General features: G+C 44.9%; 1 protein-coding gene and 1 pseudogene across 11 annotated transcripts in view; both read left to right on the top strand.

Annotated features, from left to right (window-relative positions):
• The window catches only part of CSGALNACT1 (chondroitin sulfate N-acetylgalactosaminyltransferase 1), a 359,476-nt gene that overhangs the window by 250,105 nt on the left and 95,341 nt on the right, over positions 1 to 14,030 (top strand). For all 11 annotated transcript variants that reach the window (XM_012435253.2, XM_064368806.1, XM_064368809.1 and 8 more), the window contains one exon: positions 1,671 to 2,599. In XM_012435253.2, the coding sequence (XP_012290676.2) occupies positions 1,966 to 2,599 (634 nt within the window). In that variant the 5' untranslated portion in view covers positions 1,671 to 1,965. The remainder of the gene's footprint in view (positions 1 to 1,670; positions 2,600 to 14,030) is intronic.
• Positions 2,745 to 14,015, top strand: LOC105705286 (splicing factor, proline- and glutamine-rich-like; annotated as a pseudogene).

The following is a 14,030-nucleotide window of genomic DNA, read 5'->3' as shown; positions in this document are numbered from 1 at the left end:
TCTTCTCATCACTAAATGGCATAGACTACTAGTAAATGAGATGATTATTGGCCCAGAATCTGGCGTTCTGAGTCTGGTGAAGACTATATAAAGAATAATTTTGTTATCATGAGGATTACTTAAAATGTCAAGTTTTTATAAAATGGCAAAGCATGGGTACCCTCAGGGAGCTTGTTTGTGAGTGAAGTGATAAAGAAAGATGCATCTAGAAAGGTTTCATTAGAATGTCCCTAGAAAGGAAATTGGATTTGGTCTATTGTCCATTAATAATTCTTTTACTTGTTTTTTCTGTCTAAGATGGGTAGGGGAAGACAAGGGGAAGGCATTAAGGAAGCGAGAATATCTGAAAAGGAGTGTGCTGTGGAAATGTCCATAATGGGTGGAGGAGGAGGAAGGGTGACCCCCTGGGGGAGACGAAGAAGGCAGTCAGACTGGCTTCTCATTTGTTAAGATTGAGAGTTGAGGAGCGGAGCATGTGAAAGGCCCTAGGATCTGTCTGAGTATTTCTGATGAACGATCAGGACACAGAATTCCCCACAGACACTGGAGCAGAGATAGATCTGAGATTTGGGTCCCAACGGGACAGTATTTCTGATTCTGGTCTCTGTTTTTCTCCCAACCTCATCCTTTCTATAATAAACTTACCATCTCCTGTCTGCAAGCAGAATTGAAGAGTTAGCTGGAACCACTGTCCCCTGATCCCTTCCGGATGTGTTACCGTCCACATTTATTATTTGTGTATTTGAACCTCTGGGTGCATCCCCAGTTCCTCATCAGAAAGCTTAGGAACCATGTTGATCCACTTTCAGGCCTGCTCTGAGTGAGTGCAGACAGGTGAACCCCTGTGGGCTCACCTGGCTGCATCCACCCCAGCTTGGCAGGCTTAGTTCATTCATGATGCCCTAAAGGAGTACCTGAAGTTGCATGACTTAGAAAAGAGGTTTATCTGGCTCACAGTTCTGCAGGCTGTATAGGAAGCATGGCACCAGCATCTGCTTTTGATGAGACCCTCAGGCTGCTTCCACTCATTGTGGAAGGTGAAGGGCAGCTGGCATTACATGGTGAGAGCAGGAGGGAGTGGGAAGAGAGAAAGCACCAGGCTCTTTTCAACAAAGAATTTTCATGGGAGCCAAGAGTGCCAACTCACTCTAGCAAGAAAGGCACCAAGCCATGCCTGAGAGATCCACCCCCATGATCCAAACACCTCCCACCAGGCCCCATCTCCCAACACTGGGGGTCACATTAGACTTGGAGGGACCAAACACAGCACAGACTCTGGCCAAGTAGTCCCCTGCTAGCAACTCCAATGTCATGAGCATTTTGCTTTTCTCCCTTTAACTGTCAGAACATGTGCCACTGTGCAGAAATTATAAGATATAGAAAAATAGGAGCAGAAAGATGACTCTAAATCCTTCCATCTGGAGAGAATTATTGTTCACATTTTGCCATTTTCCTTCCAATCCTTTTTCCGTGTCCTTTGTTGCTTATTTGCATTGTACTGTAGATGTTCATTTGTGTTCTGATTTATACACATTTAACAATAGTTAATCATCTATCAAAGGCATTTTCTGTAACTCTCACAGGAGATCTATTGGATATTGATTGCTGTAGGGAGCATGAGGGAGTCGTTGTCTTGATTAAGTGCTGCTGTCATTTGTGTTTCTTTCCAGGTCCCCTCTTGCTGTTGGCTGCACATCAGGAAGGCTATGATGGGAATGAAGGTGAAAACCTGGAGATTTCACTTAAGTCATTGCTTCTGCCTGCAAGATCATCCTTTAAAAGTAGAGAAGCTGCTCTGTGTGGTGGTTAACTCCAAGTGGCAGAACTCATTCTAGAAGGAAATGGATGCAAGCAGCTCCGGGGGCCCCAAACGCATGCTTCCTGTGGTCTAGCCCAGGAAGCCCTTCCGTGGGGGCCCCAACTTTCAGGGATGCCACCGGTTCTGGACGCATGGCTGATTCCTGAATGATGATGGTTCGCCGGGGGCTGCTTGCGTGGATTTCCCGGGTGGTGGTTTTGCTGGTGCTCCTCTGCTGTGCCATCTCCGTCCTGTACATGCTGGCCTGCACCCCCAAAGGTGACGAGGAGCAGCTGGCACTGCCCAGGGCCAACAGCCCCACGGGGAAGGAGGGGTACCAGGCTGTCCTGCAGGAGTGGGAGGAGCAGCACCGCAACTACGTGAGCAGCCTGAAGCGGCAGATCGCGCAGCTCAAGGAGGAGCTGCAGGAGAGGAGTGAGCAGCTCAGGAATGGGCAGTACCAAGCCAGTGATGCTGCTGGCCTGGGGCTGGACAGGAGCCCTCCAGAGAAAACCCAGGCTGACCTCCTGGCCTTCCTACACTCGCAGGTGGACAAGGCAGAGGTGCACACTGGTGTGAAGCTGGCCACAGAGTATGCAGCAGTGCCTTTTGATAGCTTCACTCTGCAGAAAGTGTACCAGCTGGAGACTGGCCTTACCCGCCACCCTGAGGAGAAGCCCGTGAGGAAGGACAAGCGGGATGAGTTGGTGGAAGCCATTGAATCGGCCTTGGAGACCCTCAACAATCCTGCAGAGAACAGCCCCAATCACCGTCCTTACACAGCCTCCGATTTCATAGAAGGTTAGCATTTTGTGAATTGTGGGGAAGAAGAAGAAAAGGAATTTGGGGGTCCTGGTACCCAGGCAGGTTCCAGCTGCAGGAGGCTGACAGCTGGCTCTGGGATGGCTGGTGGAAAGTTTTATGTGTGTGACCCCAAAGGTACGGCATGGCTTTTCATTTTTCAGAAACATCTGTTTCCACTTACTTTCTCATGGAAACCACAGTCATTGAGTGGACAGTTTCATTGTTCCTTGGCAGAAGAAGGTAGAACTTCTTGCTTTCGTTTTAAGAATATATAAACATAAAACTTTGAAACCCAAATAAAATATGACAGGGCGTTTTTATTTAGCCCTTCTCACAGGCACTTGTAGTAACTGGGCTTGGTTAGCAAGCCCATGAAAAGAATAAGAGCAAGTACATATTATTGCACTTACGTGTGCCAGCCACATTTACGAATTATTTTTTCTTGTAATGATCCCATTAGTAGATGAGGAAATGTAGGTATAGTTTAATGAGGTAAATATCTAAATTTATTCAGCTAATAAGTGACAGAGCCAGGATTTGAACTCAGGAAGTCTTAACTCCAGAGTCCATGTCCTTAATCTCTACATTATTTAGCATAGATTGTCAGAGCACATGGAAAGTAGTGAGATGAATAGCTCATCTCTCTTTTTTTCATGGCCATAGAACAGCCTAGAATTGGGGCCAGGCGCATTGGCTCACACCTATAATCCCAGCACTTTGGGAGGCCAAGGCAGGCGGATCACAAGGTCAGGAGTTCGAGACCCGCCTGGCCAACATAGTGAAACCCTGTCTCTACTAAAAATACAAAAATTAGCCTGGCATGGTGGTGCATCCCTGTAGTCCCAGCTACTCAGGAGGCTGGGCAGGAGAATAGCTTGAACTTGGGAAGCAGAGGTTGTGAGTCAAGAATTCCAGCCTGGGTAACAGAGCAAGACTCTGTCTCAAAAAAAAAAAAAAAAAAAAAAAAAAGAAAGAGAGAGAGAGAACAGCCTAGGATTAATTTGTGTTTGTGTCTGATTTTAGAAGACAGCAGCCTTGTTCAGTTTCTTGGAAGGCTTGATAATATCTTCTTAACTTACCTATTGTTACTGGTTCAAAAATCAACTAACAATTTGGGAAAAGAAGTACCTTCAGGGGCATCTAGTTCTTTCCCCTCTTCTGAGCAGAGTGTAACTCATCTTGCCCGGAAATACAGCTGTGTCAACCCGACCCCACTCCCTGCTTCGGTTATACAACCATCGTCTCATGGGCCTACAGGCAAAACTGACTCATTTTCATCCAATCAGAAACCTTCCTGCTGCTATTTATGCCTATGTTCTTTGGGCAGTTTCTTCTTTTATGCTTTTTTAGACTTTATACGTGAACCATAAATTTATGCAGTTTTAGTGTATCATCAGTTTTTATATGCCTAGAGCCAGGTAAAGAAATCTTTTAGAAGATCAAATCTTTGGTGTGAATTAAAAAAAAAAAAAAAAAACTCTTTTATATGAGACAGTAAAAATGTCTAGAATGTTCAGCAGCTAACCAGTATAAGCACATGGTAAGCATACAATGAGAGTTCAAAATAAAATGACGATGATGCAACATCACATTTTATAGTACTTTACAGTTTATAAAGCATTTCCACATGTATTATTTTACCAGCTGACCCCCAGGGAAAATCATTAAATATCATTAAAAAAAATCCTGATTGTCACTTTCCCTGGGGTGTGCCACACAGAGCTGCCCACATACAGAGCAATTTCAAAAGAACTTGCTTACAAATCAGTGTCTGCAGTTTGGACTGTGTGACCTTGTGATGTGCAATCTGCATTCGTATTTGAAATCTGTCTGCTTTTCTCTGCACAGTAGTTTAATACATAAGGCCTATCTTTCTCAATCAGCAGTGACACCAGCCTCTTGCCCCTGAGTATATTTGCTCTGAGGTTTGGCTGACTTTCTTTTAGAGATGCTCTCATCATAGCTGCTCAGTGCTGCTTTCATGAGCAGCACATTGCTTTTTTAAGGCAGATCAATCCACGTGTATCTTCCATATTTGGTGAAAGTGTAGTCATCTGTTTTTGTCTGAGTAAATAAAAGCAAACACTTTAAATATATTAATAGAGATTTGATTATTATAAGCAGTTTATTTCATTTCAAAAAATGTTATCAATAACACAAGCTTGTGGAAGCAATCTTTTATAGTCACAGGAAGCAGAGCCTTATGAAACATTCTACAGGTCACAGGAAGCTGCAGGGGTGATAGAATTAAGTGCAATATAAGGAGTAGCTTTGAGAATAGTGATGTTTCAGAACAAAGTGGAATTCCTGGCACTACAAGAATTCTGTCATCAACTGGGTGACCATTTGGCCAGGAGGTTATAAATCATGATCCTAGCTTCAGAGAGGTGATCAGACTGAATTACATTTGGGGACCTTTTCAATCCTGGTTCATGATTCTTTGATCTACACCTCGTTAAGGAGAAAGAAGGGAATGGAAAGGTCTGGTCTAAGATTTGTCTTCTGTAATGAGCTACAGCAAGTGATAGGACCTTATACGGGTGAGATATATCTTTAAAATAACTTCTTTAGGTTCTTAACCTTAGAAAGAGTGATTTGGGGTTTTGGGTTTCAGTAATCCAAAGTTGAAGGAATTTATCAAAAGTCCATGGGAAAACCTGGTTAGAAACAGGAGTTCTCCACACTTTGAGAGTTCCAAACGAAGGCAACAAATTTTCTGAACCCTGAGTAGTATGACAAATATGGGGATTCTTTGTGTTTAAAAAATAATAAAGTCCAAGGCATGCTTGCAGATGATCATAGTTATGTAAAACTTAAAGCTAATGGTGAGAGAAGTGGCATGATGATGCAAGCTTGGGAAGCTGTGATTTTGACCAAGACTGTTAGCTCCTTGAGACTCAGTTTCCTAATCTATCAGCAAGAGACTTAATGTAGATGTCCTCTGTGAGCGTACCTAGCTCAGCCTTCTGGTCTCTCTTGTCTGCAAAATACAAAGCTTTTCTCCATAGCTTTGCCAAGAAACCATTTCTCAGGGATGTTCTGCCATCCAGTCTGCCGCATGACCCAGGCGGGACAAACCCCCTCCCCTTTGGGATCCTCCTCTATAAAGGAAGGAATCAGATACATTACTTATAAGGTTTAGTCTGGCTGTGGTCACTTTCTACAGTTCTGTGAAGCTTGCAGGGGGAAAATATCACACAGATGTCTAATTTGTCTGTATTGATTTCGTTATTATCCCTAAAACACAGAGGAAATGATACTTATCTCTTTTTTCCCTTTCCCCAGATGCTCCATTGGCACTGATTTTTGTGTTGGATTCTTACGTAATAGCACTGATTTTTTACAACCATCTGGGAAAAGAACTAAGAGTAGAGATGGGATCAAATCCTGTGCCTCACTGTTTATCTCGAGTAAACAGAAAATCCCTTCTTTATGCTTGTGGTTTAGTTATTGCTTCGGGATGGGATATACAAACTAATCCTGAGATCTAAGTGGCACATATTTTGGCTCTGATTTCCTGTTTTTAAATAGATACCTTGGACATTAGTTTGATATCATTCCGTCAAACAATTCAGCTTTCCAAACTCTATTTCACAATCCAAACATCTGATAATTTGACTCCTATGTGAGGCTTTTGTGTCTACTGTGTCCAAGGGTTGTTCCGTCACCAGCCTGTGTTGCTCACCCTGCTACAGTCTCTGCAGGGTTAGTGGTGTGCTAAGAGTGGCTCAGATGCCAAAAGGCTTGATTTTGAGATGAGATGAAACTAAGCTATGTTCCACATGAACATGAAGGCTTTGGGGGTGCCATGGTTTGAATATGTCCCCTCCAAAATTTAGATGTTGCCAATGTAATAGCATTAAGTGTTGGGGCCTTTAAAAGATGGTTAGGCCATGAGAGCTTCTCTCTCATATATGTAAGGGATTAGGTCCATGTAAAAGAAGTCCTATGTAGCATTTGGTAACTTGCCCTTACTCTTCATTTTTTTTTTTTTTTTCTTGAGATGGAGTCTCACTCTGTCACTCAGGCTGGAGTGCAGTGGTTCCGTCTCAGCTTACTGCAACCTCTGCCTCCCAGGTTTGGGGGATTCTCCTGCCCCAGCCTCCTGAGCAGGTGGGACTATAGGCACACACCATTATACCTGGCTGATTTTTGTATTTTTAGTAGAGACGGGGTTTCACCATGTTGTCCATGCTGGTCTCAAACTCCTGAACTCAAGTGATCTGCCCGTCTCAGCCTCCCAAAGTGCTGGGATTACAGGCATGAGCCACCATGTCCGGCCTCTGCCTTTACACCATTTACCCTGGGAGGACACTGCATTCCTCTCCTCTGGAGGTTACAGCCCTTACCAGACAACTGAACCTGCCTGTGCCTTGATCTTAGACTTCTCAGCCTGCATAACTATAAGAAAATACATTTCTGTTCTTTGTAAATAACTAAGTCTCAGGTAGTTTGTTTTAGCAGCACAAAATGCACTAGGAGGCCACCCTGAGATAGGTTTTAAAGACACAAGGAGATAGCTATAAAAACTTATTAGCAGGCTGTATCATCAGTTCCAACCTCCTGTACTCTACAACAAACACCTCATGGGGATAGTGAGTGTTTTACTTCAACTGTCGGTGTATCACTAAGTAGCCTCTAAGGAACACTCTGTGACCACTTTGCTAAAGGTTCTCTGGATGAGTCAAATATAATTTTAGGTCCTACGTGCTTAGTGAGCAATGGGCCAGGGAATTTAGCAGACAGGAAATGGGCCCTTGTATCAGTATGCCATTTCAGTGACAGCAACTTTGTGACTTGAGGCAGAAATCCTAAGACAGCCTTTCAGGTGCATTCTGGGCATTTGAGAGGTATCTGGACATCTTGGTGCAGAAATAAGGAAGAGTGGGGATTCTGTGTAGTAGTGGGTCTCACTTGTATTTGAGGTATAGTGGGAGGAGACTCACAAGCAGGACAGCAAAAGGACATCAGGGCCTGAGTTAGGCCTGGATACTCAGCCAGCGTCCCCAGGGAAGCATGGGTGGCAGAACTCGGGTCCTTCTCAATACCGTCACTTCACTGTGTTCTGGATCAACCCAGTGGTTTATTCTTAAGTGTGGAATAGGCCTGTGTGTTAGGAGATTCCTCTCTCACCAGGCCCCGCTATCCTTTTACTGCTCTCAAATATCCCCATGCATTTGCTGATGCTTTAAGTCCCTATAAGGAAGGAAAAGCGCTTTTCATTCCAAAATTAGAGATAAGAAACTTACATGCAAATACATGGTTGGAGACTGTACTTTGTAGAGTGAATCCTTCATTGTGGTGATGGTGAGAAAAAACTAGCCCAGTCTTGGATTTCTGGCAACTGGCAGGAATCCAGCCCCCAGGCCCTCCATCAGGATCCTGCAACCAGAAGAGCCCCATCGTAAAATAGATGTTCTGCTGTCTCAGAATTGACATTCTTAATAATGTTTAAATAAGGGGCCCTACATTTTCCTTTGGCACTGGGCCCTGCAGACTATGTAGCTGTTCCTACCTCCAAGGTAGAGACAACAGGAGGGAAGGGTCAGAGAAAAGGAACGTGGAATTATGAGACTAATAGTACAGTCCTGATACCTTTGCTGAGGACCGGCTGTGTTGAGCATGAATTGGGCCAGATGAAACTTCTACACAGAGCATTTTGCTGCAACTGCAGAAGCTGGCAAATCTGGCCTTCCATTGTGGTGATTTTGCTGTTGTCAATTGTATTCTCCTTATTCAAAACAATTTAGTTCCCAGGGAAAAATGTTCATGATTTGTATGTATATATGTATGTATGTATTTATTTAGTTAGTTATTTTTGGCCAGAAGGTTGCACTCATTCACTCATTCAACATACATTATGTGAGTACTCACTGTGTTCCAAGAACTGTGTTAGGTCCCATACATACAGGGCTGAATCAGGCTCAGTCCTTATTTCAAGAATTCTGCAGTCTGGTGGTGGACACATCACTTTAAAAGACAGTTATACAATATGGTACATGCCATGATAGAGATATGTTTTGGAGATTTTGTGACCGTAATAAAGGGGCATCTACCCAAGCCCAGAACATAGAACAGGTTTCCTAGAAGAGATGGGTGGGTCAGAGGATTTGGGGAGGGGGGGTTTAATTTTAATTTTGTTTTGCTTGTTTGTTTTTGAGGCAGGATCTCACTCTGTTACTCAGGGTGGAGTGCAGTGGCACGATTGTGGCTTATTGCAGCCTCAACCTCCTGGGCTCAAGTGATTCCCCCACCACAGCCTTTGGAGCAGCTGGGCTACAGATGTGTACCACCACAACCAACTAATTTTTTAAAAGTTTTGATAGTGATGGGGTTTCACTGTATTTCTCAGACTCGTCTTGAGCCCCTGGCCTCAAGTGATCTTCCCACCATGGCATCCCAAAGCATTGAGATTACAGGCATGAGCCCTGCATCCCGCCCTTTTTTGTTTGCTTAATGGAGATAGCACCGTTCTTCCTGGCTTAGGTTTCCTATTAAGAATGTGTTATGAGAGAAAATTTGTGATGTTATGGGAGGTCAAAGATGAAGGAACATGAGTTTAGCTGGAGTAGTCATGAAAGGCTCAGAGGAAAGAGGGGCTCTGGCTGGGTTGTACACAAATCAGAAGGACATGTGTTCTGTGTGAGTTGAAGCTGGTGGGAGCTTACAGGGAGATGGACAGGTAAAGAGCTGCATGGATATGAATGTTGCGGCCCCATTGGTATGGCAGGCATTGATTCTCAGTCTTCCCCTTCTCAGCAGTGTTGGATAGGAGGCATTGTTGGAAAAGGATGGAGGTTTTTTTAACCAGAGTCCCAGTTCTTCCTCACTTAGGGTCATGGATATGGTCCTGCATCGACGTGTGTATTGAATATTGGCCATGTAGGCAGAATGTCCCCAGCTGTCTTGAGGGTAGAAAAGGAGGAGAAAGCCAGGTCTCAGGCTTGCAGGACCTACTAACCTGCCTCAGGGAGGAAACAGAATTCTGAATTGTTAAACCCAAATTCTGAGACAGGTCTCAGTTAATTTAGAAAGTTTATTTTGCCATGGTTGAGGATGTGCACTTGTGACACAGCCTCAGGAGGTCCTGGTGACATGTGCCCTACATGGTCAGAGCACGGTTTGATTTTATACGTTTTAGGGAGACATGAGATATCAATCAGCATATGTAAGATGAACATTGGTTTGGTATGGAAAGACAGGACAACTCAAAGCAAAGGCAGGAAGACTCAAAGCAGAGAGGGAGCTTCCAGGTCTTAGGTATGTAAGAGACAAATGGTTGTATTCTTTTGAGTTTCTGATTAGCCTCTCCAATAGAGGCAATCAGATATGCCTTTATCTCAGGGAGCAAAAGGGTGACTTTGAATAGAGTGGGCAGCAGGTTGGCCCTGAACAGTTCACAGCTTGACTTTTCCTTTTAGCTTAGTGATTTGGGGGCCCCAAGATTTATTTTTCGTTCATGTAGTGATCCAGAGTTTAGTGGAGGAAACTGACCCTTGATTTAGGCAGCTTCAGAATTGGTGGCCTGATGCCCACTGCCTGGTCAGGGAAGATGTTGGGAGAGGTGTGGGACCTATGTAGGTCTTGAAGGGTGAAAGGGCTTGCCGGTGAGGGAGTGAGAAGGGCAGCAGAGGGTGGGGTGCCAGAAAGTAGATTGAATCAGGAATAGGATTCGGGTGTAGGGTTTGGGATGAGATCAGCATGACCAGCAAGCAAGACACAGAGTCACTGGGGAATGTAGCTTGTGAGGACTCGGGAATCCTCTGGATCTGCAGGGCCATTATAGTTTAAAAATTCTTCCTTCCTAGGAGAACTCAGCGTTTGGGTTCCAAAGAGCCCCTTGCCCCCTCCCATTTGCTGTGGTTACCTGGTGCCCGAAGAATTGCAGCATTCTTCAGATCCCCGCGCTCAGTGGGGATTGCTATGGTTGAGTCAGCTGATCCTGTGTCTGTGTATCAAGCCCTATTTGTAACATTTCACAAGCACTATCAGATTTAATCCCCTCTTCTACCATTTAGGTGGACAGTTTCATTATCTCTGCTTTGTCACTGTGGTGTGCTAGGAAGTTCAAATCAGTGAAGTAACATTTCTGTGGTTCCTCCCTCAGTGACAGGACCAAGGTTGGAGAGCTGTCTCTGTTCCATGCCTGAGATCTCGGCCTCCACTGTGTCTCCTTTCATGCTCTGAAGGTCTCTGAAGAAATACACTCTTCTCTGGTACCAGAATGATGTAGGGAAATCTTTTCAAAACACAACCACCAGGTGCAAACACCTTGGCTTTTTGTTGAGTTGAGTTGTATGCAACTTTCTTGCGAAGAACTTGTGGTAGAAAGAGAAGGAAAAGTGTGCAGTCTTAGAGGAAACAAGCAGAAAGAGGCACAGGAAGAAGATGCTGAAGACAAATTCATTAACTTAATCAAGGGAAGAACACGTGGTGTCCAGGAGTCTTTAGCAGGAAAAGCATTATTTCAGCTCTTCAGACACGGCATTTATTTCATTTATTTTTTAGTATTTTTTTTGCCCCATCTTACGTTTCTTACAACGCTGTGATTGTTTCAGAATTATTGTAACAGTATGGGCAAATGTGGGTTCAAAGAGTCAGGAGAAAATATTGAACTCAAAACACCTAAGTAAGTAAGTAAGTAACCTAAGTAAGGTTACAGAGTGGGTTGGTTTGCTTGCCAGTTCCTTAAGGAAAGAGACAGGGTTTACATTTCCATGATATTATCCAAAATATACTTTATGTAAATTTGGATTTTATGTAAATCCACAGTGTTGGCTGTACTGGAAGACTCCACGATCTGGACCTACTTTTTCAACTTCATTTCCTACCACCCCTTCCTAACCTTCTCCACCTGCTGCTGAATAATTACTTTCTTGTGCATGCCCTGATATTCCTACGCTGCAGAATCTTTCACGGAGGAAGCCCTGCTCTCAACGTCTGTGTATCCAATGTTTTACATTCTGTTTTCCTGTGAAGTCTTTTTGTATTCTTCCAACTGGAAGTCCCCTCTCAGTCTTCCCAAGATAGCGTATTGTGCTTGCAGGCACTTCTCTTTCCTCCATCTAGTCTGAGAGCTCTTCACTCAGACTTAACCAGTCTTTACTGGTAACTTCTAGCACCAGTGGTTGAAAACAGTAGTCTTTTCTGTTAGATGATGGCATGGCCCTCACAGCAACCTTTGCATTTTGTATTATCCCAGTTTTGAGCTGAGCTAAGTAAGATTTCAAGAAATACAGCTTCCTCGAGGTCCTCCTGCTGCTGGTCAAGCAAGGAGACTGGGCTCCTGACTTTTATTGCAATTTCTATGCAGTTTATTCCTAGAGCACGGGATCCAAGTCTCCTTCAGCAGTCAGCCCCCATACTCCTGTGCAATCAATCAATATATCTGAAATTGCTCAAAACCTTTTGGGAGAAAAGTTTAGGCCTGTGTCATCTGCCACTTTGTGCGAAGCAAGGTGGCCTCTGTTTCCCTATCGTCTCCTTCGCTTCTGCCTCGACCGCTCCTTGACTTTCTTGGGATTTGCTTCGGAGTCGTGGCAGGGTGGCCTCCATGATTTCTGTTTCCTGCCGCCTGGCCCTGGGCCTCCATCAGAACTGAGGTCCCACAGGTCTTGGCCTGGGCCAGACCGGCGCCAAGCCTCTGACTCTGCTACCGCCTCCACACCAGCAGCAGCATCAGCCACTGCCACATCAGCCGCTGCTACAGCAGCCACCGCCATATCCACGGCCACAGCAGCCACGGCCACCGCCTCAGGCCTCTCCAAGCTGCTGGTTTCTCAGGAACCCAGCCCTGCTCCCAGAGTAGCCCCTAGTCTCCCCCTGGGCCCCACCCACCACTTCCTCGACCTACAGGTCCCTGCCATGATCCTGGCCAGGCCCGATTCTGCTGCCTGCAGTCACCTCACCTCGGCAGCCCACAGGGCGCCACCACCCACCCTCCAAGCAGTGGGGTGCCCACCACTTCTCCCAGGGTCCAGGGACTAAGCAGGGCCCAGGGCTGGGTAGTCCCAAGGGTGACAAAAATACCTGGTGGGCCACAGCCAGGTGGGGGCCTGGGCCTAAGCACTCCTGGTGGCCACCCCAAGCCCCGCATCAATGCCATGGGGAGCCCCCAGCGGGGGCTGCCAGCACCACTCACCCTGCCACCAGCAGCACCACCAGGGACCCCCCCCCCCCCACAGCAAAAAAAATGATCTCCGGCTCAGAGGGGTTTAAAGCCAACTGGTGACTCTTTAGGAAGCCTGGAGAGAAAACATACACAGCGATATCTGTGGTTTGTTGGGAATATACCTGCTGATATCACAGAGGAAGAATTCAAAAGACTATTTGCTAAATATGGAGTACCAGGAGAAGTTGTCAACAGAGGCAAAGGATTTTTATTATGCTTGAATCTAGAGCTTTGGCTGAAATTGCCAAAGCTGAACTCGATGATGCCCATGAGAGGTAGACAACTTAAAGTTCGTTTTGCCACACATGCTGCTGCCTTTCTATTTGTAATCTTTTACCTTATGTTTCCAATGAACTGTTGGAAGAAGCCTTTAGCCAGTTTGGTACTATTGAAAGGGCTGTTGTAATTGTGGATGATTGTGGAAGATTCTATAGGGAAAGGCATTGTTGAATTTGCTTCTAAAGGAGCAGGAAGAAAGGCATTTGAACGATACAGTGAAGGTGTTTTCTTGCTGACAGCACCTTGTCCAGTCGTTGTGGAACCACTTGAACAACTAGACTATTAGGATGGTCTTCCTGAAAAACTTGCATAGAAGAATCCAGTACATCAGATGGAGAGAGAAACCCCTCCTCATTTTGTCCAGCATGGCACATCTGAGTATGAATATTCTCAGCGATGGAAGTCCGTGGATGAAATGGAAAAACAGCAAAGGGAACAAGTAGAAAAAAACATGAAGGATGCAAAAGACAAACTGGAAAAAGAAATGGGAGATGTCACGAACATCAAGCAAACCTTTTACACCAAAATCTGATGAGACAACAGGAAGAATTAAGACACATGGTAGAACTTCACAATCAAGAAATGCAGAAACGTAAAGAAATGTAATTGAGGCAAGAGGAGGAAGAATGTAGAAGACAGGAAGAGATGATGATTCATCAATGTGAGATGGAAGAACAAATAAGATCCCAAAGAGAGGAAAGTTATGGCCAAATGGGCTACATGGATCCAAGAGAAACAAAATGAGAATGGGCGGCGGAGAAGCAGTGAACATGGGAGATCCCTATGTATGATTCAGGAGGCCAGAAATTTCTGAGGAATTTCTGGACCTTCAGAGTGGGCCTGGAACTCCAGCAGGATATGGTAGAGGGAGAGAAGAGTACAAAGACCCGAACAACAACAAAAAACAAATTTAGATGTGATATCTAGGCTTTCATTCCAGTTTGTTTTTGTTACTTTGTTTAGATACCAATCTTCTAA

Source organism: Aotus nancymaae, unplaced genomic scaffold (assembly GCF_030222135.1).
Source record: "Aotus nancymaae isolate 86718 unplaced genomic scaffold, 86718_ANA_hifiasm-v0.15.2.pri h1tg000079l, whole genome shotgun sequence".
NCBI classification, from domain to species: domain Eukaryota; kingdom Metazoa; phylum Chordata; class Mammalia; order Primates; family Aotidae; genus Aotus; species Aotus nancymaae.
The sequence above is the reverse complement of the archived record's forward strand: the minus strand, read 5'-3'. Positions and strand labels throughout refer to the sequence as shown.